We start from the raw sequence: 24,299 nt of genomic DNA, 5'->3' as shown, positions 1-24,299 counted from the left end.
CCAGTTGCAGCTCTACCGGTCCCAGGGTACCACCAAACAGCACTTAAACGCTGACCACCTTTAGATCGGCTTCCAGCCAGGAAGTTTTCACGAAATGAGCCGAACGGCACAACTTATTCTACCTTTTTTTCCCCCACTTTCTTAGGTGCGCTATTCTTTTTAGGAATGCAATGCAGTAGTCGTTGCTTTTAAAGTCAATGCTCTAAGGAAGTCATTTCTGGAGGGACGCCGGGCAATGCAAAGCTCCTAGCCCAGCCAGACATTTAACGGTCTACGCCAATGCCTGGTCTAGGCAGCCCCTCCACCATTCATCGACTCCTGAAATGCTGATGAGCACCGGTCTTCAATAATGGGCAAGGGCAGCAAGCAGGTAGACCACCAGGCTGCACAGATGACAACATTCTTTCTTGGTGTAAGTGAATCACAGTGTGAAGAAATGTCTGAGAGGAAGAGATTTTAAACATAGGACCAAAAAAACTACGAAGCGTAAGAGTACTTTTGAAGCGCTACAAAAATTGATCTCAAAGACTGTCCGAGGAGACTATATCAAGAAATATCTGTAGCCCAGAGAAAATCTAAAAATACAGAGAGATGATCAAAGGAAATGAAGAGACCTAGCAAAGACAAGACATTCCCTTGGTCTATTTAAGTTAGTTAAATATAGTGGTAGGGTCAGATAGGGTTGGTTTGGAAAGACAACATTTTTACTTTGACTTACCGACTACTGACTATCACCTTTAGTTTCTTTAGATAGGTAAGGTATTCCCCCTTGTAATAGGGAAAGTTAGACCTTCTACTTGTAAGTTTCATTAAATAATTTGAATCATGCCTTCAGAGTGTCCGTCTCCTTCTTTCAACCCGCTACAAACCACATAATGATTTTCTATCTGCTACGCTCTACGTTCAACAATCTCCTGCTACAATAAATGCCCTTGTAAAACGCACTGCTGCACCACTGAGAAAGTTCAGTGAAATATCAAAATGAACTGGCTCAAGCACACAACTTGCATATATTACATTTTATTGGCACAACCATATTCAAAATGCAAAACAAAAATCATTGGAGCATTATTAAAAAAATGTAATGCTCCATATTAAACTTCGATTTGCACATAATTTGTTCAACGTGGTGTATTTTCAATTTCAGACAAACTAAATGAACACGCAAATGCAATATGCACAAATACAACTACTATGCCTTCTGTTGCACTGTTTAACTTTCAGCATTCCCTGTATCAAGTTGTAATACACACATGAAAAATACCTTTCAGTTAAGTAGAATTGCTCTCTTTTCCAGGCTTAGCGATTAAGAAACAGCTCTTAGAAACTTAGAATATGGGGGATGGAGGGGGGGCGAATGCACATCGGACAATCCACATTATGATGGTTTCCTCCGACACAAAGCTGCTCAACTTGCCATAGACAAATATGATCAGACAGCCATGGAATCAGATTGGCATTGATAGCAATTGTAAGATATAGAATTCCCCTATTACTGTGAGCCCATAAGTAGCATGTCACCTCTGGATCACCCAATAGGTTTAAATATACAAGAACTGGGATACATGTTGGGCGTAGCAGTAAGCCAAGTCATCGATTTAATAGAGCATTTTTACTTTTAACACCCGTTGTTCTGCTGCAACTTTCTGGATGACAAACCCTTTCTTCTTTTTAAAAGTATCTAGAGGAAAATTGAAAAAAAATTACTAATCTTTATACAGAGTATTAATTATTAATACTTTGTTATTTGTAAGGCTGCATGTACAAATAAAGTCATTTTAAACTCCCAGCCAATGCGAGATTGGTCCCAGACTCCCAGTCAGTGTGTCCAGTGCTCAACCAAGTTCTTTATTCTCTACTGATGGCGGCAGTCACTAGGAGTAGGATACCGGTGGTATACTTTGGAATAAAAGGCTTCTGTGAGTAGTGATGGAAATCATTTAGTTTTCGCAGTTTCAAAAATATTGTCTTGGCAACCATTCCGATTTCTGTTCAAATCTGTCTCGTCCTTCAACTTTCGTAAATAATCATGTGGTCCTTTTCCTTCAAAGGCGGATGGGTTCTTGTAGGAGCCTCCGATCTTGTCCCAAAGAGTGAAGTACTGACCATAATTGTACTCAAAGTACAGGTGATGGTCTGTGTGGTGAGCAGAACCATTTATGATATCCTGTAGAAACTTTGGAACACGATAATCACCGTCGTGGATAGACACTGTCCAGATGTTGACAAATATGTAGAGACCCAAGTACACCACCTTGTGCAAAGGGAAAAGGAAAGGGTATATGTGGTAAGGTAGGCTTTGAAGAAAGCCATCAAGTGGATGGAATGCATGACTTGCGAATGGAGTAGTCACCTTCCAGACGTGATGGGGCTTGTGAAATTTCTAAAGACACAAAGAAAACATATTTGAGTTACTGCCATACCACCGTGCGGCACAAAGGAGAGTTAGCATTTAAAAGTAGAATGCAATTCTAAGTATATAATGGTGCAAATAAAGAAGATTTGAAAAGTTAAATGATTAAACAATTTGATATAAACGATTATTTTCAAACAGAAATGGGAAATTTGTTCAAACTATTATGACCATAATGTGTAATGAATTTGGAAAATGTTCTAGCAAAAGACGATTAAGAATTTTCCCACAATTAGTCTTATTATTATGTTTCTTGAAACAAATGTAATCCTACATAGCCACAACTGTAACGTGCTATTTAGGTGAAGTAGAAAAAGCATTGGTACAACGCTGGGCATTTAGAAAGATAAGGGCATAACATTCAGTAATGTAATAATAGATTCAAGCTTTGTGCGTCAGTGGCAGAGACATTACTCTGTTTTATGAAATCAAGTGAGTTTGAAAAAACATTTAATAGCAAACACTACCAAACATTGGGCAGTATAAATAGGTTATTTTATCTAAACCTCTTAGTGAATGTACTGTGATCTAAGAACAGAAAAAAAGAAAATCGGCTAGCAAATGTTTCGGATAGCCACCAAGTAGATTTTTGTTGTCCCTCTTTTTACAGGACATAAGTTTATTCAGATTGTTTCAATTCAAGGCAGCACAAGTAGGTTGCAAAAAATCTCTTTGTGCCATGCAGTGCACCCCTTTTGGTAGTGCCTGTTCAAGGGCAGTTGGTGGTGGTCTCACTGAATTTGCATCTTTTCAGCCATCTTTTTGGCATTTGCATCATGCAGTGTTGGGTTTCCCTTTCTTGCTTTTCAGTGTTTCTATTTTCTCTACGTTAATCTATGTGCACATTCACTTTGGCCATGTGGGTTCAATGAAAGCCTATGCTGGAGAGAGTAGATGTGCTGTTGGATGGAGGCATTCTTGGGGACCCTCCCCGTGGGTTCAGTATCCTGCATGGCAAACTCTGTTTGTCTATGTGCTGTTGTGTCAGTGGGCCTCGAGGGTCAGGACAGATGAACACATAGTAATATAGCGTGCATGGTCTCCCAGCATCTCTGTAGTCAAATCATATCCACCTGATGTCCTGTTGGCCATCACTTCAAAATTGGCGTGTCATTTGGAAAGCAGCGGTACAGTACGGCGATACACAGAGCAATCTGTGGGAGTTGGGTCAAGGGTCATGTTCTGTTATAGGATTGTATTATTTTGTCCATTCCCCACTTGATATCCTAGTTTGGAGGCCTCAAGTAAAGGGTGGGTGACATGGGTGCAGGTAGGGGACTATGACGTGCAAGGAGTCTGGGCCATGCAACTGACTGTTCCTATTCCCTTGGCCTGATTAATGTTCGATGAGTATTAAGAGGGGGTTGAGGGATCTCCTTGGCCCTGACCTTCAGTCTGGACTTTAGCTACAGGCGCTTGATGGCTGGCCTACGTTGGTAAGGGTGCCATTGCTTTCTCTCCTCTTAGAAAAGGCCCAAGGGATTGGTGAGAGGCAAAAGTTTGTGAAACTCACCCTATATGTTTTACATGTTTGAGTCCAGGGCTGACCATTCAGGAGACAGCTAACATATTGATGCTGCTGGCCAAACATTCTACTAAACTCCAACAATGAAAAATACCACTTTTACATGTCCCTCTACATTCTGCAAGACATATTAGCCCTAGTCACATGCCTCGCTTATATTGTGTCCGATATCAACATTGCATAATTGAACATGTCAGGTAAGTATCGTTATGTTGCAATTGTTATGTGGAACTGACATCACCGCCTGGGTGGCTTACTAGCATTATTGTGAGCTTATTGAGTCTCATGGGGACTGGTTGGAGATCCAAGAGAGTGACGATTGTTATGGGTAGAGGAGGGCTTTTTTGGTAGTTTCCTTTAGTGATGTGTCAGGATGCGATTGGGGGCGATTGCACATCCTGACTGCCTGCAGAGAGAAGGCCCTTTATTCCAAGTATAGAGTTTAAACATTTCCAATCAACTTGGTGCCCGTATACGTTTTATGCATTGACACTAGGCTCTGGTGTTGAGCTTTACCAGTAGTGGCCTTTGTCAATCAGCCCGACAATGGGGTTTCTCAGCATACACTGGATGCCTATCTCCTGTGCTCATGAGCTGTATCACAATTCTTGATCCAGCTTTCTGAAAGGGTGCAGTGTTTATAACGAAAAGTAAATAACAAACATTTTCTGTGACACCTGAATAGCAACAAAAAAGTCCGTTTTTTTTGTAAAAGTATATATGGGGTGGGGTAAGGGATTAAAAGGGGCGGGGTAGTTGGGGAGAGTGTAAAGAAGCTGTAGAAACAAGGGGTTTGGGGAGGACCCCCCCCCCAAATAAAAAAAAAAACACAAATTCGACTTTTTTCGTTATTAAAGTGTCACTGAAAAGGTGTGTTATTTTGGTTGTCTTTCTAAACGCATTCAGCCATACAATCAAGTCATTACACAGCATATGATGTGATATGAAATAGTATTTGTAACGCGCCTATACACAAGTGTTGCAAGGCGCGACGAGGCAAGAAAGGGGGAACAGAGGGAGGACAGAGACAACGATCTTACTAGGCCAAGTGACATTGAGATCGCTCAAGTGCAGGGGGGGGGGGTTTGGGAGGGGAAAAGTCGCAGGACCACTTAGATTTACTTCACACAATTTACACTTCACATCGATCTTCTGCTTTCGTCAAGATACCGTACAGAGACCTTCGACTGAGTCCATTCACAGTGTAAGACCACTTTAACGGTATCATATCAAATGTCCAAATATTCACCAGCAATTTAGCTTCACTCAGTCTTTCATCACACGCATTTAACAATGTTCCTTGCAGAGCTCACTTTACAATGTTGCTGCTTGCAACCTTGACTTCAACACAGACCGGTCTCCCCAACTCACCGGCTGTGTTTTTCTCTGTCGCTTCTTTGTTCTTGGAGCCAAGGACGATATCACAGCGTGTGCTGCTTCTCCCCGCCTTGGTCAGTTACGTTGGAGGACCCTTGATATCTCCAACACACAATGCAGGATTCTTTAGCCTTGTTTTGTGGTCTTCCGTTTTCTGCCTTGAAGGTTTCTTGAAAGGAACGGGTTCCTGTCAACCAGGTCAAGGGAGTTGTCCCTCTCATGAACCTCTCGGGCCTGGCTGACTTTCTCCCCTCGTTCAACTGCCAACTCGAATCTGCTGTTCCTTGGTGTGTTTTGCCTGACTCAGAGTGTGCTCTCGTGCTCAACTTTTTATCCGTGTGGGGAAGTATGATGGAAGTCAGGTGTGAGTGATTGTCGATAATTTCCTGACCTCGTCTGGCCATAGTATTGGGACAGGTCATGTACACGGCTCGGGTGTGGGTCTGATTTCTCCCAGAGCTGACGGCCTCTGTAAAAGTGTTTGTGCAGGAAAGGGGGGGCGGGTTGAGTTTCTAAATATCCCATCGGATAGGATGGGATGAAGGTGTTACAGGGAAGAGAGGGATACCGTGTCTCACCCTCCTGTGTCCCACTCCCACTCCCTGAAAACCTCTGATCCAGGTGAACCTCCCACACTGGTCCACCCCCATGAACTGGATCCAAAAAAGTGAATGCTGTGTCCTGACCACCTGGAAGACAAGTCCCTGGGGACTAGCAGGTGAGGTGAGAAGCCTTCTGGTTTCTCACATTTCCCAGAAGAAATAATAATGAAAATAGTAGCCAGGAGGATCCTCAAAAGGAACTATTTCCTTGCCAGGTTGGGACTTAGACCTTTGGGCTCCTGCAGCAAATGTCTGATTTTATATAGTTCCATGTGGGTTGGCTCCCCACCTGTGGCGTTGGTGTCCCAAGCATTCTTCTTTGGCTTAGATAGTTACAGGCTTTTTGGGGTCCGGCTCCCCAGATTGTCTCGGACACCAAGTCCAAGAAGACAAGTCTGCACCAAGGGCAGCAGCGAGAGCTCAAAAGTGTCTGGCGGAGCACTCCCTTGACTTATTTCCTTTCCCTTTCCCCTTTCTAAGCTGACAATATCTTTGTTGTCTCAGTCTTGTTCCTTCTCCCACCAGTTGGGCCTCTCTAGAGCTGATCTGGCCTTGCTTTGAGGGTCTGCTCCTATGAGTGTTGACTGAGTGAGATCTGGGATTTATCATCTTCCCTGTGTAAAATACATGCAAGACTTATCCTTGGCCTCAAGCCCAGGGACCGTATCTCTCCAGTCCTGAAATCTCTCTACTTTATCCTGGTGGCTGCAAAAATCAAGTTCAAGACCGTCTGCATCGCCGACAAGGATTTCTGGGTTTGGGGCAAGCACTACATCCAACTCTCTCTTCCAAAATACCTTCCCTCTTGAGCCCTTTGTTCAGCTACCTCCAACTCTCTGAGGGTCAGACGCTTCTCCAGGCAGAGAGTGGGGGGGGGCTAGATCTCTCCTCGCCAGGTGCCTCCCTCTGGATTGGCCTCCATTCCCCTCTCAAACTTGAGCCGGAACACCTGAAGTTCTGGAAGCAGCTCAATGCCTTCCTTTTCTCCCCTGCTTTCTCTCTCCTCCTCCCCTGCTGACCCACCCGTCTGCGGCACCGAATGGTTGCCTGGCTACCCTCAGAGTCTCACTGGGTACCAGGCTCTTCCATGATCAGTCTCCCCTGCACTGCCTCCAGGCCGTCCGCCCACTCAGAGGCTATAACTGTAACCTCTACAGTCCCCTGCCTCCTTGCACTTATCCAGAGCCGTGCTGCCCTGCCTGCACTTACTCAGAACAATGCTGCCCCGATTACACTTATCCCGTCCCTCTCCCTGGCACTTGCCCCCTCTCCATTCTCCCTGCACTTTGCGTTGTCACACTTGCATGAACTGAATGGCACGGGGCTTAGTAAGATAGTTTGTCGTGTCCTCCCTCTGTCTTCCCTCCCTTGCCTAGTCACGCCTAGAAACCCTTGTGTACATGCGCGTTCTAAATGACATATATCACATCATATTATACATAACAGCAAATATTCATGGTCATATTGTGTAAGTGCAAACAAGTGGCACAACATTTATAGAATACATAGGCATTTCTTATACATGACCTTCCTTTACCTGTTAAACAGCTCCTTCTACAAAGGATTACTACTTAAAGACCACTTTTGCACAACAGTACATCTGCCTCCACTTACACTCTGTAACCAGAGTTAATTAGTTCACTGAATGAAATTGGTCCTTCAACTGGAATACGTATCTTCAACCTTACCAAGGGTTTATTAGTAGGTGGCTATAGCGCTAGAGAACAGGGAAAAGACAGATGTCTCTACTCAAAAGGTTACTCCAGTTCACAGTCCAGACCTTTGAAGTGCAAGGTGTTCCAGCCCAAATTGGCAGAAATTGATAGAAGCTGTCCTAAAACCATATCAATCATTTCCCCAAGCCTAATCAGACAGTGTAGTCATACAAAGTTCTTATTGAAGAATATGTGAGACATGTATACTTGTCATTTTAAGATCTGTTTAGAAAACAGTTCGTTTCAACCCCAAGCACAAGGCTCTATTTAAAGGTATCTTATCCCACAACTAAGAAAGAAGTATATGCTTTCTTATAGCATGGGGTTTATTGCCCTTTATCGTTATTATTTCTTTCCATCCAGCTGGGAACCCCCATTAAAGAGTAACGGCTAACATAAACATGGGACTTTATGAAAAGGTTTGTGTAAAGACTGGAGGGGGGTATCTGTAGTTCTGAGCTTTCAATTTGGTAGCAATGGCTGAGCAACCAGGCTTAAGCTTTCAGGGGGGATGCAGGCTGGTCTTAAGTACAGTGTTTCCCCAAAGCCCCCACAAAGGAACGTCCACACACTATGTTGGGTGATAACATAGCTTCTTTATTTAAGATAAGGTGGGCTACCCCTAAGAATATACACACATAAATATTAACACTTTGGCAAATATATACACTCTATGTGGTACCACACCATACTTAAATCCAGTAATAGATGCACTAACTACAGACAGGTTTGAATAGGCATGTGAATTCTTAATTGAGTTGCATCAGCATAGAATAGGGAAGAAAGGCAGGTTATTTGTGAACAGTGGCAGAATGTTTTCTTTAGACTAGGTATATAATTCTGTATGAGGATGCCCCATCTGGGCAACCAGAAAGGGAAATGTTAGGGAGTAACGTATCTTGTCTTTTACAGCCCAGTCCAATAATGTTCAATAACCTTCTGCTTTTTTTTTTAAAGGTTCCACCACCCCAAAGTACCTGAAAGGCCATAGGAGAACAGGATCCAAGACGAATCTGGGACCCTTGGATGACTCCTGAGGCTAGAAGATGACCTTCCTCATCACAGTATCTTTGGTGCCTTGGCAGGCTACGTGGCAGAGTTCCTCGGTTTCGCTCGACGATTCCTTCTGAGCATGGACCCCCTTTGGAAGAAGGAGCCACTGGGATGCTGAGTCCAAGAATATAAAGGAACCAAAGTCTTTCTGAAGTGCAGCAGTTTTACTCTTTGCGGTGCTCTCCTTTGGTCGATGATTTCTCAGACTGTAGAAGTCCTGTGAAGACGAAACCTGCCGTGGTCACCTTAACGGCTTGGTGAATGAAAGTAAGACCTCTGAGACACTTAGATGACTTTGGGCACGACGGGCGCATAGGTCACTTTTGGTGTCAGGTTTCGGATTTAGGTGGTTATCCGACTTTCAGTTTGTCGGTGCTGCAGCCACAATTCAGACCTCTGGACGGCTTCTGGCGACCTGGATTCGACCACTGGAGTGGACCTCGGACCGTTACCAAGTCTGGACCCTCAGACGCCTTTGTTAGCTTCTGGTGGCGGGAAACCTTCCTCTGAACCCATCGACTCTGTGCTCTCATCGGCAGTGGTCAGTGATGATGGCAAGGCTGTCCTTTGAAAAGATCTTAGGCAGTTTGGACCTTTCACAGCTCTGGGTGTCCAGCAGCACTATTCCAGAGTACCCCCTCTTCTGGGCGGTAGACAGCAACAGCTTCCAGCAGTCACGAAACGCACCTCCGGACCCAATGTGACACCAATGGACTTCTCTGACTCGAGATGCCCGGGCACTTCTCTTCAGGATTCAAAAAGACCCCTTCTCTGGACGGCAGGCACACAGGACTGGCTTTCAGGGCACTTTGAATGAAGAGTAGCAGGTTTGCACGATGGTCCCTCGTAGCTCGCGGAGAGGTCTCCTTCGCAGGTCCTCTCTGGATGAGTCCTTGGAAGAACACGGCAGCTTTCAGATTACATTGAACAAACTGCAGCAGCAGACATCTCCTCCAGCTGGGCTTCAAGGAACAGCTTCTTCTTGCTAAGCTTCGACTTCAGATTCTGAACAAATGTGGTAAGTGAGAAGTCCCCAGATATACACATATGTCCCTCATTCACTATGGCTGAGCCAGGCTCAGTCAGCCACTCACACAGAAGGGCAGGCAGGCAGGCAACCAGCCAGCGAGCCAGCCAGCCAATCAGGCTCACAGGCATTCAGGTAATTCACTCCACCCAGACACCCGTAACAAAGAATGTTGATTGGCACAAGTACCCAGCCTTTCAGCACACTACACTGCATACGTGTCAGTTTCAGTCAGGGCTGTCTTATTCATTGTGTCACACACACAGAAACAAGACACCCACAACAGAGAATGTGATTTAACTCCAAACTCCATTCACACAGGTCCCACCCCTGGGGTGTACCCACAACAAGCAACAGCTGGGAAGGCTCCAGTCAGTCTGACAGGCAGCAGCCCCAGAGCCAGAGTATTTCCACCCCCAAAGAGCCAGTCAGGGGGAAAGGGAACAGAGACATATATGGTGTTTTCACCTAACAGCCACTCGGGAGGAAGGGATCACAGACAGGGCTTCCAGATATTTGGGAAACAAGGTAAAAGGCAATGGAAACCAAGGGGCTACAGTGGCCATCTTTCCTTTGTGTAGGAATCCATTGAGTCCTATAGCAGGGCCTGGGTATTCCAAAAATGAAGGACACTCCGAGCCACTGCCAAGTCAGCATGTTGCTGCCATCAGCCCATACCCTGCTCTGTGGGCAACACACAGGTGCCCAAGAACACACATAAGGGGTACAGGATGCACCCCCCCTCATGGTTGCCATAAGGCTATCCCATGGGTGTTGCTCACCAAAAGATAAAATGAATAGCAGCACTGCCAGAGGTCCAGGAAGGACCTCAGTGGCAGAAAATATAGCGAAAACACACACAGAGAAGTGGTAGCACTAGGACTAGGAGGCCCTGTCGCTCCATAAGGCATTTCCAGCATCACAATTTGTTTTTCCAAGTAGCGTAAAAGGTTCTGTGCAGTACTCGCAAAATCTGCTGGCTCACTCGCATTGGCAAGGAGATTTTATGAAGGGCAAGTATGGGGATTTTGAAAAAACTTTTATTTGGCATTTACTGCAAACAAACTTTGTCTACAGTAAATGGCAAATGAGTTTCAAAGGCCATTGCTGTGCCATGTCTGGCCTTTGGATGGCAGCATTCCACCAAATATGAATTGTGCCTATGGTGACATGTACCATTTTACAGAAAGCACTAGTAAACATTTTGTCACCTGTCACCATGGGGCGAGTGCATTTCTCTTAGGTCGAGTATGTGAACTAAGGAGCTCGCCCTGCAGGCCTAGTGGGATTTTTAAAATGTCTAAGGCCTGCTGTGTAAATTTCCCCGTCATGCCAAACCTTTTGCAGCTTTTAATTCTTAAAACCACACTTCTAAGATCGGAGCAGGCGCAGTGTTATCACAAGAAAGGTAAAGCTGTAACAGACAATTAGTTGCAAACTGTTCCCAAGAGAAAGGAACAATGGTATCATAGAACATTGTCTGTCCAAGAAATGGAAAATTGAAGCCCTTAACCTAGCTGTCATCCAATAACAATACCAAATGTCTCTCAAGTCTTTAGTCCTATGTATTTACAGAATAACAGAGGGAACACTTCCAACTAATGTTGAATTTATAAGCAGACACCCAAGTGCCAGAATCAGAAAATATAAGAGGTGCCATAAGAAGGGGCGAAAGTATGTGACATAGTTACTGTAACTCAAATAGCAAAGGGGGAACAGGGAGCTCCATGGCGTGACTTCAGTTACATGATGGCCAAATAGAGCATACTTTAGAACACCATCAGTCTTGGAGAAGACAAGTGCCCTATAAAAAGGTATCCCTTAGGGACTACATAGATGGCTTAGAATTCCCCAAGAGACACATACACCGGTGGCCGATGAAAGACGGAAACATAGCCGGGTCCAATGGTCCATGAGCAGAGCAGGAATTCCAACTCTACACGTTGTGGCAAGTCAAAAGAAGGACACAGACCCATAACTTCCATTTTGGACTTATTCTTTCTCGAAAGAAAAATGAAAAGGCCTGACTTTACCTAAACTAAAGGGTTTCGCTACCAAACCAAACTAGGGAGCTCGTCAGTCATCGGAATCCAAAAGAAAAGTCGGTCCACTGTCTAATACTAATCTAACCTGACTCTACCACTATCCAAACAACTAAGGCACAGGAGAAGGACTCCCTTCTCCTGAAGGCAGGTTTTCTCAGCAGGTTCAGTTAATTGTGTACACTAAAGTAGTTATTTGTAGTTGTGCAGTTCAGATTTGGCGTTTCCATTTTTCCCCGTCTCTCTTGTTTGGGTTTCTTATGCTCTTGTTAATATGGTCTTCTCTTCTCTCTTGGGAAAAATGTGCTCCTCTCTGGTTGGAGAAAATGAGACCTTCTCTTTACATAATGTCCAATCCTGTTCTTGTTTGTGACAAGCAATACTGTTCCCATTATATTTTTTACTCTTCTCACATATTTTCAATCCTTGATCTCTACAGGCATAAGTACGAATGCTCCCGAAATTATTTTCACTCTTCACAACCACATGTTTGGTACTGGGACAAGTAGGATTACCCCAGCAATAATACTCACTCATCTCCAACACTTGTCTTGTACTAGGAAGAGGATGATTGTCCCACTCGCTGTTTTCGTTGCCCACCCCGGGTCTCCCGCTCTCCCAGTTACCTTTATGACTCAGGGCCTACTGTACAGATGGGGCTCTCTTCTTCTCTTGTCAGGATAATTTCTCGGATCGCAGTCATCTTCTCACTTGGCACGCTCTGCCGTGCCCTTAGGTAAGTGGTTTCGGCGTCCTTGATATACTCCCTTGCATACTTGGTCACACCACCAATTCTTCCTCTGTCCCTCTTGGGACACTCTTTTAGCTCTTCAGCCCTCCATAGCTTGGCATTCCTAGATTGCACCCTGCTCACTTCAGCACACAAGCTTCCAATGCATTGGCAGCCGTGGGTCCCTGTTCTCTTCAGCTCCGCTCCAACAGCTGATTCACAACTCCCGGGCTTCTCTCCCATTCATGTTTCCTCCTCTCATTTTTAAGATGCAGCGCTGGGGTTTGCCCGGCATAGCGTTAAAGTCCTTCCTCTCTGTTCTGTTTGTGCTCGTTATTACTCCATTGGTTTTCTTCGTCTCAGTATTTCACAAATATTTCTCTTCAGGTTTTCTTAAGGATTCTGCATGACAATAACAAATCTCAACTTGTCCTTCATGTTTTCTTCCATTAGGTTTGATAAGAAATGGTTTTTAGTTGTTTGGGGGGTTGGGTTAGGGAGTTCCTCATTGTTAGGGGAGACCTTGCTCCCAAGGACGGGGGTCTCTTCCATTGAGGTACCACCTGCCAATACCCGTAGGGAGGGCATCGTGCTGTGGGCTCACCCCCTAAGTTACAAAACCCTGCGATTCGTCATACCTGAGAGTGGGACAAAACTCAGTATGGATCGTGAACCAGCCAGGCAGAATGGCGGCACAGCATGCCACAATAATTTGCCTGCCTGCTTCTAGTATGGTAGCCCTGCACAGGGGCCGGCATCACCAAGTTACAACTGACCTGCCTTGGAGGTAAGGAGGGGGAGGGCCTAATCATAAGGGGAGGGGCAGGTAAACTGGCCAATCAGATACATGGCAACCCAGGAACAAATGGGAATAATGTCAATCAGGTCCCATATTACCCCAATCGCCTTATTCTGCCTAGGCAGTATTCTCATCATTCTAGGGTGGAGGGGACACTTTTCTGAAAGTTGGTGTAACAGAGAGGAGAGCTGGTCAAGAGATTGGAGAAGTACGATCAGGAGAGAGCAAGCAGGAGAGAAATCGAGGTTAGAGAAGATAAAAGTTCAAGAGAATGTGCCAAGAGCAAGGGGGAAGAGGGCAGAAGAGGCTGAAGGAGAAGGGGGGGGCAGAGGAGGGGGCGTTCTAGAGCTGCGAGATTGTACAAGGAAGATCATTCGGGAGCGAGGACAGGGAACAGCATGCACTTCCTCCAGGGGTCCACTGTATGGAAGAGGCCAGTGTAACACTCCAGGCAAGAACAAGAAGCATGTGGAGGACTTGGGCCCGGAAGGTGTCAGCAGCTAGAGACTGGTAGAAAATGTGTTGAAGCAAGTCTGGGGACCTATATCCTCTAAGGATTGCTATATCCCCTGAGGCCAAATGGCCTAGATACAAACTACAAGCAACAACCAGGTTCTTGGAGGGCCAGGCCACACCAAGTAAAGACACACATACAGGGGCCTCATCACAAGTTGGGCCGTATCCCGGCGGTAATAGCGTTACCGCCAACCGGTCGGGCGCTATTAGCGCCGGAGCAAGGGTTGGGCGGTAATGGGTATTTCCCATTCCCCATTGGGTCTATTGGCCTCAATGGGGCATTTTCAGCCCAAATTAGCGCATGCTAATAGCGCTGCGCTACTTGCGCCCAAAAATGGGTGTTAAATTGGCGCATTTACCCCCAGTTTAGAGCTGGGGTAAATTCTGCCAGATTCGTGATTGGGCAGACCCTTAAATGCGGCAGTAATAGCGTTACCGCTACATTTAAGGGCTGCCGCCCAACGCGTGATGAGGCCCACAGTCTTTGACAAAGTCCCCTGCCTGGCTCAGGGGGACATCTAATAGCATAATCAAGGGTACTTCCCCAGGCTAATGAGTGATAGGTCAGGAGTGGTTTGGAAAGGTTGACCTGGTCACCCCCACTTAGTACCTCCCTCTGAGAATCTTTATTAATGGGCCCCATGGTCAGTGAAAGGGCTGCATGATCACTCAAATTATTATGACAGACACATTTAGTGGCAACAAAAGAAGTTCCAAAGTATTAAGGAAATAACACAATGTGGAGCATGAGTTTCCTCTGTACCATGGGTAATCACCAGGAACGCCCCCTGGGCTCTACTATTCAATATAACAAACCAAAAATGCATAAAAGACATGGCAATGTAACCCTATTTGGTCATGCTTCTGAGGTTTTAACTGCGCATTTGAGGGGGGGATTGTCTTCCCATCACTCCTCACACACTGAACACTTTTCATTTAAATCCCCTGCCACAGTAATCTTTCATAGGGGATGGTTCACTGTCCATTCTTCTATGCTATCCGCTATACCATTACTGCACCCATTTATTTTTTCCATGAGGATCACGCATATCAATAATCAAACTTATTTTAGAATTTGCCCATTCAATCCCTCCAAAACTACAATCACGTTTTAAAAAGCGCTTTGACCAATATCATTAAACCACCCCCATTGGGTCACCGTTATGTCCTTCATAGTTGGCCGAAGCAATGTTATTTACCCATCAGTAAGTGGCAGCTCTATTAGCCACACTTCTTAAAGTAAGATCAGATCATGCACATTTAAACAATCCAAACCTGGGCATCTACATTAGTGCCTATTTAAGCTTCTGGTATTCCAAGAGGGCATTTGTAAACATGTTCTCCATTTTTTAAGGACCACAGGCAGTCTAGGTTGTAACAAACAGGGCAACCAAAAACAATTCTCTTTCAATTCCTGAGAGACTTCCATAGCCAACTGTAAATGTTCCACAAATCATTCTTTGTCTTTTACAAGCCATACCAATCAGGACAAGCCCTCTTTAATGGTAATTTAGAAGCATATTCCAGATCATAAAATCAGCCTGGTATGAACTAGGTCACCTCCGGCCTTAAGCTTTGGTGTGCGCTCCCCTGTTTTTCCCATTACCACTTGGTTTGGGAGTCTCCAAACGCCTGGGTATCACCTCCTCCATGAATTACATTTGGTTGAGGCAGACAGGCTGAAAGTCTGGTGGTGAGCAAAGTCTACTTGCCAAAAAGAAATTAAGTTCCAAGAACCTACTCTGTAGTCCGAGTCATGGCTGCGAGCATTGGTTTCAATGGGAACTTGAGGCACTTCGGGCAGTGGGACTGGGACGCTTGATGGGGAGATGCGGTACCCCTCTCTTCCCTGTAACATCTGTATCCCATCGTACCAGGTGGGATATATGGAAGCTCTACCCCCCACTCCCTTCTCCTGCACGAACACTTGCCTGCTCTATCAGAAAACAGACTCTCACCCAAGCCGTGTACTTGACATGTCCCACTACTATGGTAAGGCAATTACTAACAATCATTCACACCTTACTGCCATTAGATTTCCCCACATGGATGAAAGGCGGCGCACAAGAGCACACTGAGCGAGGCAAAGCACATGACGGTACAGCAGTTATGAGTCAGCAACTGAATGAGGGGAGAAAGACGGCAAACCAAGGAGGGTTCGTAAGAAGGGAAGCACCCTTGACCTTTTCGGCAAGACGCCATTGCTTTCAAGAATCCTTCAAGGCAGAAAGCGTAAGGCCAGGAAACCAGACTGAAGAATCCTGCATTGTGTGTCGGAGATACCGAAGGCCCTCCCGCGTAACTGACCAAGGCAGGGAGGAGCAGCAGAAGCTGTGGTATTGTCCTTGGCTCCAAGAACAAAGAAGTGACAAAGAGACCAACACAGCCGCTGAGTTGGGGAGACCGGCACAAGACTGGTCTGTGTTGAAGTGCGGCAACATTGTATAACGAGCACTGGAACAAACACTGTTAAGATGCGTGTGATGAAAGACGTGAGAAAAGCTGAACTGCTGATGAATGTTTTAACTTGAGAAGGAAAGATAAATTACTGTTGACAGAGTGGTCCGGCACACTGAATGTTCTCAATCGAAAGTCTCTGTAAGGTATCCTGCCAAGACAAACAAAAGTAAAAGATTGATGAGAAAAATTGTGTGAAGTGAATCAAAATGGTCCTGCAATGGTTTAAGCAAAACCCATAGCACATTCGAAAGTCTTTCATTCTGATATCAAGGGATCTGAGCCCGAACAAGGGGGATCCGTGGTCCGAGCCCGATCGAGGAAGACCAATTGTGAACATTGTGAAAAAGGGGTCTGAGCCCGAACGAGGGGGAACCGTGGTCCGACCCAGTAGGGGGACCAGTTGTGAACTTGTGAATGTGAAAACCTGAGGGAAGGAAAGGAACTTTTGTGTTGTTTCCATTACACAAGGCCCTCTACAATAAGAGACTGTCATTGGCAGAGAAACTTTGGCGCAAGGTCCTGATGTTTATGTGTTGAAGAACTGTTACCTCATGGCAAGAAACCAGAGTGTGTGCGGAGCTTGCAAGTGTTGCCTTGCCCCGTGCTGAATATGTGGGGAAGGCGAGTCAACTTCTCGACCATCCTGACATATGCTTTCTTTAACACTTCTTTTGCATACATTGTTATCCCTCACCATTTATATTTAGAAGTAAGGATTGGTAATAGGTTTATTAGTATAGGCCCTTCTATTTTTACAGACTCCACTAGGACTGAGTTATTATTTGATGGTCATAGCTTGCTCCCATCCTTAGATTTAGGTTTAGATAGACGTTCAACCAACCCATTTGAAGTTCAATAAACACCCTTGAACTGTGATCACTTGTGTCTGTCCTCAATGTTTCATACCATGCCTTCCTTACATCTGGTTTGGCAGAACTAACAGGCTATGGTAGGGCTTCTTATGGTCGAGGGATTAACAGACAACTCAGACTTGCAGTATAAGGTTCAACCAGTTTATTCTACAAAACAAATTGGCCATGGGCTTGGGAAAGACTGAGAAAGAGAATGAGGGGTTTCCAAAAATTAATTAAAGGGGATCAATTCCAGCTTGATGGAGGACCATAGTCCATCCCTCAGATCCATGGGCTCACCTCCTGGTGGTCAAACACAAGTCAATCAGAGCCAATGGAGTTTTGAGTTACTTTCTTCTGTCATTTGGTGTAGTCAGGATGTACATTAACCCTAGGTGCTCCGCATCACCTGCTGCACTCAAGGACCTGGGCTTTCCCCAGATCTTGCCACATCTGGATCTTGGTTTGCCAGATCTCACTGGATACACCCTGGAATTCTGGCAAATGACTGCCACAGTTATTGCCAGCATGAAGTGAATAGGTAGTAATTCCACAGAACCCCCTCTTTTCCCCTTCTCAACCTCTTGCCAATTTCTCTCACATCTTCGCTCTCCTCCTCCTCCTCCTCAATGACGCACAATGATTAGGACGCCCCCAACCAGACCCTCCCACTCTTTAGCTTTTCTTCTTCCCCTGAACAATGCTGGCTTTCTATCCTGCTGCGTTTTCTCATTTTTCTCACCTCCTCCACTCATGACTTTTTTAGTAAACCTCTGCTCTGTGCAGCTTCCACCACTCACCATTCCCTTTTTCAGCTCCTTCCACTTTTTGCCAGCCCTTCCACTCTCTAAATCCCTTCCCATCTCTTCCACAAACACTACTTTTTCCTCTACCCCTACAGGTCTCTTCTTCCTTCTTCTTTCGCGCCTCTTTCCTCCAGATCTACTCCAATAAATGTCCTCTCCCGTCCAGTAGTTCTAATCCACTTCCTTTGTTCATTCTACTCCACTCCAGGTCTGTGCCTTCTATTGCACCACTTCACACACTGATTCCTTCAGTCTTTCCCCACTTCAGCAGTTTCCTCCTGCTCACTCTGCTTTCTGCTTGCCTGCCTTCCTTGCCTGGCACTGTTAATGCAGCGCTCCTTCCAATATAAACTTCACCGGCTTAAACTGAGGCTATTATTTTTATGATCCTGTGGGTCGGCACATATTAGATGTATTAGCAGTGGTGTGCAGCACAACTGCAGCATGGATTAGTCACTGAAATTAAATCTCCAAGTGTCAAAACATTGGTGCCCCAAATGGTGCAGAGCCCAGCTTGCATAGGTTTACAAGGTGACTAATCTGCCAACAGTGATAGGGGACTCTCCAGCATAGCTCCTGGCCATGACGGACAGCTTTAAAGATACTGCGGTCGGTTGAGGAAGAGAAATTGAAGAGCTTTCGGTCGGGATGGTGTGGAAAAAACAGAGGATCGAGTGAAGAGGGTAACATCCATGCAGAAGGTTGAAAATAAAATGTAGGCTTGTGTATGAGTTGACGGAAGGGTGGCCCCTACTGTTAGGAACTGGGGGACAAATACAAAAAATATACAGAAAAAAAGTAAAGTTAAATCAAGTCGAATTTATTTTCATTAAATTTCAAAAAAATTGCCAGAGAGTTTAATTCATTTAATTTAACTGTTCACTTATAATACACGTAATACCAGGGACCAGTTTCTAAGAGCAATCCTGGGATTTGAACCTGTGTGGCTATGCATTGTCTTGCTTGCAAGACAAGCACGTTGCTTTTGAGCTATCCGCCTGGCCCTGAACAGTACTCTGCTGCCTTTATTATTAGCTGTCTCTAGTGTACATTTTCAGCTATAACGATGTCTTATATACATAACCAATTGTAAAAAGATAACATTACTATGTATGTCATAATAAATAAAAACATAAAAAGCAGCATAAATAATAATCAGCATACATATGTGCAAAATGCAAAGTGCAAAATATTCCACAAACACTAAGTCTGATGTACAAATGATTCCTAACTTACTGCGCAAACTGACAATATGTTTAAACAATTCTAATGTTTTGTGCAAAATGGCAAAGTGAAAACAGCCCCAATTGCTGTTCTTCAAAACAGGTGCGTCCTAAACACTCCAAAATCAATCAGTCACCTGTACTTGTTTAGAGTGTATATTTAAAAACACCTATCTGGATCAAATATATGTTGCTTAAGTCCACCGCATAGTTGGTGGAGTTATTCACAGCCGTTACAGTGCATAAACACAAATCACTTGGCACAACCAAACAGTACATCACTTCTCAAAGTGCATTGGAACAAAGATGAAGACATTGGAACAAAGACATCCATATAGTCCTGTGATAATTGTAGTGATAAATCATCTTTGCGCTAATATAGTTGCTGAAGAAAGGCAAGTGTCGCAGCGGGCAAATATCAGACAGAGGCGCGTCTGGACTGGTGGCTGTACCGTTGGTATCTCGCATCTTCATAGCCCCTTAGTGTAAAGCCAATCCTTGATGGTCATCTTCAAAAGCGCATCTTTCATTTGAAATCTTGACTCTTTTTGAGAAAATGTCGACGTTTACTAAAGCCTTCATAACTTCTGAACCGTAATTTAAGTGTCAAATCGAAGCTAACATCCTCAGCTTTCAAACGAACCCAGAACCGCATTCCAACCCCTTATAGTTTTGCCGCAATCGCGCGCGGAAAAGTTTGCCACGATTCTGCATTTGGCTCAATTTCATCCAATATAAAACAGCTATTTCTTTGCATTCAACCTCTGAATTCAGTTTCCAACCTGCTAGTTATCCAACCATCATTGCTAGTGTCTACCTGAACCTATCCAAAGCGGCTCCCACTAGTTATGAATCCAATTTAGAGAATTAAATTCATTTTTAGCATTTTTCCCATTCATTACAAACCACATTCAAAAGCAATTGACCTGTGTTGAAATCATTCCTGTTTCTCTCTAAACTTGCTGGGGGAATTGGGAATGAAACTGCATTTGTAGAGCATTTATTCCTGAAACCTGTTTTCTCTCCTTCCATCTCCATATTGCATATTAGGGGGGATTGAGTAGTATCAGGGGGAAAGAGTGATTACATTGCATTTGATTGTACACACAAAAGTATTATTTCTGTGCTGCATTAATTTCCTATCATTGCATTTCATTGAACCCACACAAAGTTTTATTCTATGCTACATTATTCTTCTCATCCATACTCCTATTGATTAAAGAGATTGTTGATTGTAATATAACCCAACGCTGATCATTGTATAAATATTAATAATGTGATATTTAGATATTGTTCCTATTCATAAAAGTGTGATATATATATATATATATATTGTTCAATTCATCAAATAAATCTCTTAACTTTGCAAAACAACCTTCTTCTTGGTTCAGTGAGACCGGGGGGGATGCAAAGAGAGGGGCGTGATATAAGGGTACATCATTCAGAAATAAAAGAACTTTAGACATAAAAATATATAATTAAGGGTTCCAGCTGGGCATCTCACGCTAGGCATTGACTTAGGTGGAGTCCTGGGTTGAAACCACTTACAGTCCTGTTTGATTTAGATGCTTATACTGGAGTCAAATGTCCATAGGTTACTGGCCTACATATGTTAGCTCAAGCTCACTGAATGGGCATGTGGCAACTGAAGGTGGGTGGATTTTCATGTCCTGTGGTTCAATGTTTATCTTGTAGATCATTTGGCACACTTCCCTTAACCCCTCACCTCAACCATTCCCCTTTAAATATTGGGGCCTGTGCTACCAAGCCAATGGTTGCTAATGTTTCCTTCTTTTGCATGTGAAAAAGGATGGCTTTTGAGTTTAGATTGTGGTTGCCAACTGAGGACAATATGTCAAATTCTGAACTTCATGTGGTTTGGCTTTCATTATTTTTTCGAACTGCTAATAAACAAACAGGCAGTTAATAATGCAAAAACATACTAAAAAACAAGCTGAGTTAACTAACAGATATATGCATCACAATTGCAGAATTTACACAGCAGATAGAACCACAACATTTTCCAGGTACACTGGCCATCTTAACATGTTATGGATTTCAGAAAACTTTTTAAAAAATGACGTGGTGTGCATGGATGTGTGGTATTTTCAGTACTAAAACATATGTCTGCATTTCAATCCTGAAGGTCTCTTTTTCTATGAAAAAATATAATACCTGGACTAGAGGTCATCAGGCTACTTCATAATATCATATCAACCTGGGATTCACTATGCATTAACCAGAAAACAAATTCAGTTATCAGAGGTCACTGAGTGTGGGTGGGGCGGGGTGTAAGCAAACATCATGCGGAGACCCATGACAAAAATCAAATCCCTTTCAGCCCCTTCAATTACACTTGCAAGTTAGACCCATTCCACCCCAATGTAGCACTTGTCCCACTGTTCAGGAGCCACTGCCAGATTAAACCAAAAGAACAAATAACCAAAAATATGAAGTCAGGTGGATCAATAGTGGAAAAAAGGACCACTGAACTGAGTAAATATAGACGCTCTCCTAACACCTAAAGAGATGTGTTTTGTGCACAAGTCTTCAGCACGGCAAAGAGCATCAAATCAGACCAACAAAGATGGAGGATATGTAACACAGAGCCTGGCAACTTAGGGTATACAGCAATGGAGCATATGTATATTTGTTCATATAAATCTCTCCCGATCATTCAAACAGGTCTAGTTTTCCACATCAAGCATACAATGCGTGTTGGGCTGACAAGCAATCTTTGAGAAGTATCTCGGCGCACAGAAATATTTTCTTCAACTCCTTGAAACATAGTCTTGGTGGCAGGATCACATGCAAAACAGTTACTAGCAAAGCTAACCGCTATCACTATCACACATTCAATGGAAACTGCACTGGTGATTTGGCTGTGCAAAGCTCCCATGTAAAGGTAATGAAAAGCACCCCTCGGCAGAGTTCGCCCCAGATCAGTCGTGACTCTCTATGAAACAGAATATCTAGAATAGAGAACAGCCTTATCAATAAATAAAGATGTGCAAGTCATGAAACAGACTGTCAAGGCATTCAGGGAAGATCTGGACAAAGATATGGAAAAAATTAGGACATTGCAATATCAGAAGTCCAAGACTTAATGTCTTGTTCAAGTGAGGTTTGCCTTCCGGGATCACTGGGAATCACTGGCACGTCACATTTCCCTTTAAATTGTTTGTTGAGGAACCAAGAGAACTTTAAGAATAAAACAGTGTTGAGTTACACAGAGAGACAGTGCTGCACCCAGACCAACTGTTGAGCAATTACAATTCAGATTCCCTTTTGAGAATGTGCGGGCGAATGGCCAGCAGTATTTACAACCTGCAAAGCAAGCATTGACACAAAACTGTATAAATTATATAACACAATGAGTCTATGCTGGATCTTCCCTTTTCAAAAGGTATCACAATTCTAAAAACATCCCACAGTTACAATCACAACAAGCAGCATTTGCAGTACCTTATAAATCAGCTTGTGATGAAGAAACCGATGAATCCAGTAGATGCACATATCAGTGAAGAAAAGAAACGAGAACATGCTTGCAATGGCTCCAAACCATCCTAGAAAAAGAGATAATACAAATGAAGTACATTTTTCTGTTATGCAATATCTAATCTATATATTCTAAATGTTCAATACAACACAGTCGCGGGAAGATGCACTAGAATACAATTTACTTTGATAAGCAAAATATCTTGGGTGACAAACTCCCCTGTCTTGGCCCAGAAGGGAAGTACCATATAAATCCCATTCCAATATGAGAAAGCACAACGTTTTCTTGGTTATATGTGATCTTACCGACCACAAAAACAGTGGTCAAAACATTGAAAAACACTGTTTTTTTTATGGGGTCGTCCCCCATAAGCCCTCCCTTTTTCCACCCTTTTAAAGCCACCCCAACCCCACCCCGACCCATTTTAACCCCTTATCCCACTCCCCTTTATTTATTTATTCATATATTTAATCTTTTCAGTGTTTTTTGGTGTTATTGACCGCTCTGTTATGTACCACTCTGTTTTGTTCGCAATAAAATGACTGGCTACCGATTTCTCTAGCCAGACCCAACACCCACCAACGAGCAAGGAGAACACACCGGCAAAGGCCCCAAAGAGGTCGCAGTGATGAGAACACATGTCATGGTCAACAGACTGCTGAAACCCCATCATCCAGATCTCACCTCAGCGTAATTCCTAGATTGACAACTGGCTTAAAAAAAAAGAAGTAGACTGCTCCTTTCCTTCAAATGTTACCCCAGGGGACTCACCCAGTTACCAGGTAACTCTGGCCTGATGAAACACGTGCATGCCTCACACATAGGTCAGGTGAAGAGGAAGGGTAAGGCTATGATAGAAGTCTAGGTTTCCTGTCAGTTCAAGCAAGGAGTTTGGAGAGAGCAGGTGGCGTCTGTAGAGGGAAGATGATGCGGTCTGGAAAGGGAAAGCTGGGGAAGCTTAGAGGAAGTACTGGAGATGCAGAGAAGGCGAGAAGGTACTGACAATCAATCAAATAGGGGAGAATGAATGAGAGATTGGAAACTTGAGGGCAAGAGTAGGAGAGATTTTGTGAGACAGAGGGAGAGAATCTGGTTATAAAGAAGTTGGTGAGTGGATGGATAGAGGAGATTGGACCCTGAGCACATCAAGGTTCTTGTTTGTGAAATAGATAGTACTTGGTAAAGATCCAACTGGTCCGGTCTTTGGATGGTCAATTGCTGTGCTACTTTGTCTGTCGCAGACCTGTGAAAAGCCATGTTTCAGAGATGTTCTTAAAACCTGGTGGACTTCCTCTGTGTGGAGGTGCCAGGCATGGTGTTCCATAGATTGGTTAATAGGAATGAGAACCAGGATCCTGCTTGATGTATCCTGTTGAACCGTGGGACTGTACTAGAGGCACATTGCTGGATCAAAAGGTTCTGACTTGCGACTAGTGGATTAATTTCTTCTTGGTGGATTTTGGGCCTTTGCTGTGGAAGTCTGCAGATGATTTGAGTATTGTCCATATAATTGAAACGGGTGAGCCTTGAGTTGCTGATTATGTCCAAGAAGTTCGGGGCGGGGGGATTACGAAGAAGAGGAAAAGTAAGAAGTATTGAGCCTTCATTCCCTTAAAGGGCCAGGAGCATCTAAAGTGGTAATGTGACAAGCCCCTGCCTTA

The 24,299-nt window shown here is 44.1% G+C and overlaps 1 protein-coding gene across 2 annotated transcripts in view; it reads right to left on the bottom strand.

Moving 5' to 3' along the window:
• Positions 1-1,004: 1,004 nt before the first annotated feature.
• Positions 1,005-24,299, bottom strand: part of SC5D (sterol-C5-desaturase) — a 220,354-nt gene continuing 197,059 nt past the window's right edge. For both annotated transcript variants that reach the window (XM_069614317.1, XM_069614316.1), the window contains exons 4-5: positions 22,605-22,705; positions 1,005-2,383 (exon numbers count right to left, since the gene is read on the bottom strand). In XM_069614317.1, coding sequence (XP_069470418.1) covers positions 1,937-2,383; positions 22,605-22,705 — 548 coding nt within the window. In that variant the 3' untranslated portion in view covers positions 1,005-1,936. The remainder of the gene's footprint in view (positions 2,384-22,604; positions 22,706-24,299) is intronic.

This window comes from Ambystoma mexicanum, chromosome 9 (assembly GCF_040938575.1).
Source record: "Ambystoma mexicanum isolate Mex_15411 chromosome 9, UKY_AmexF1_1, whole genome shotgun sequence".
Lineage (NCBI taxonomy): Eukaryota > Metazoa > Chordata > Amphibia > Caudata > Ambystomatidae > Ambystoma > Ambystoma mexicanum.
Note: the sequence above shows the minus strand (reverse complement) of the source record. Positions and strands in the feature narration are given on the sequence as shown.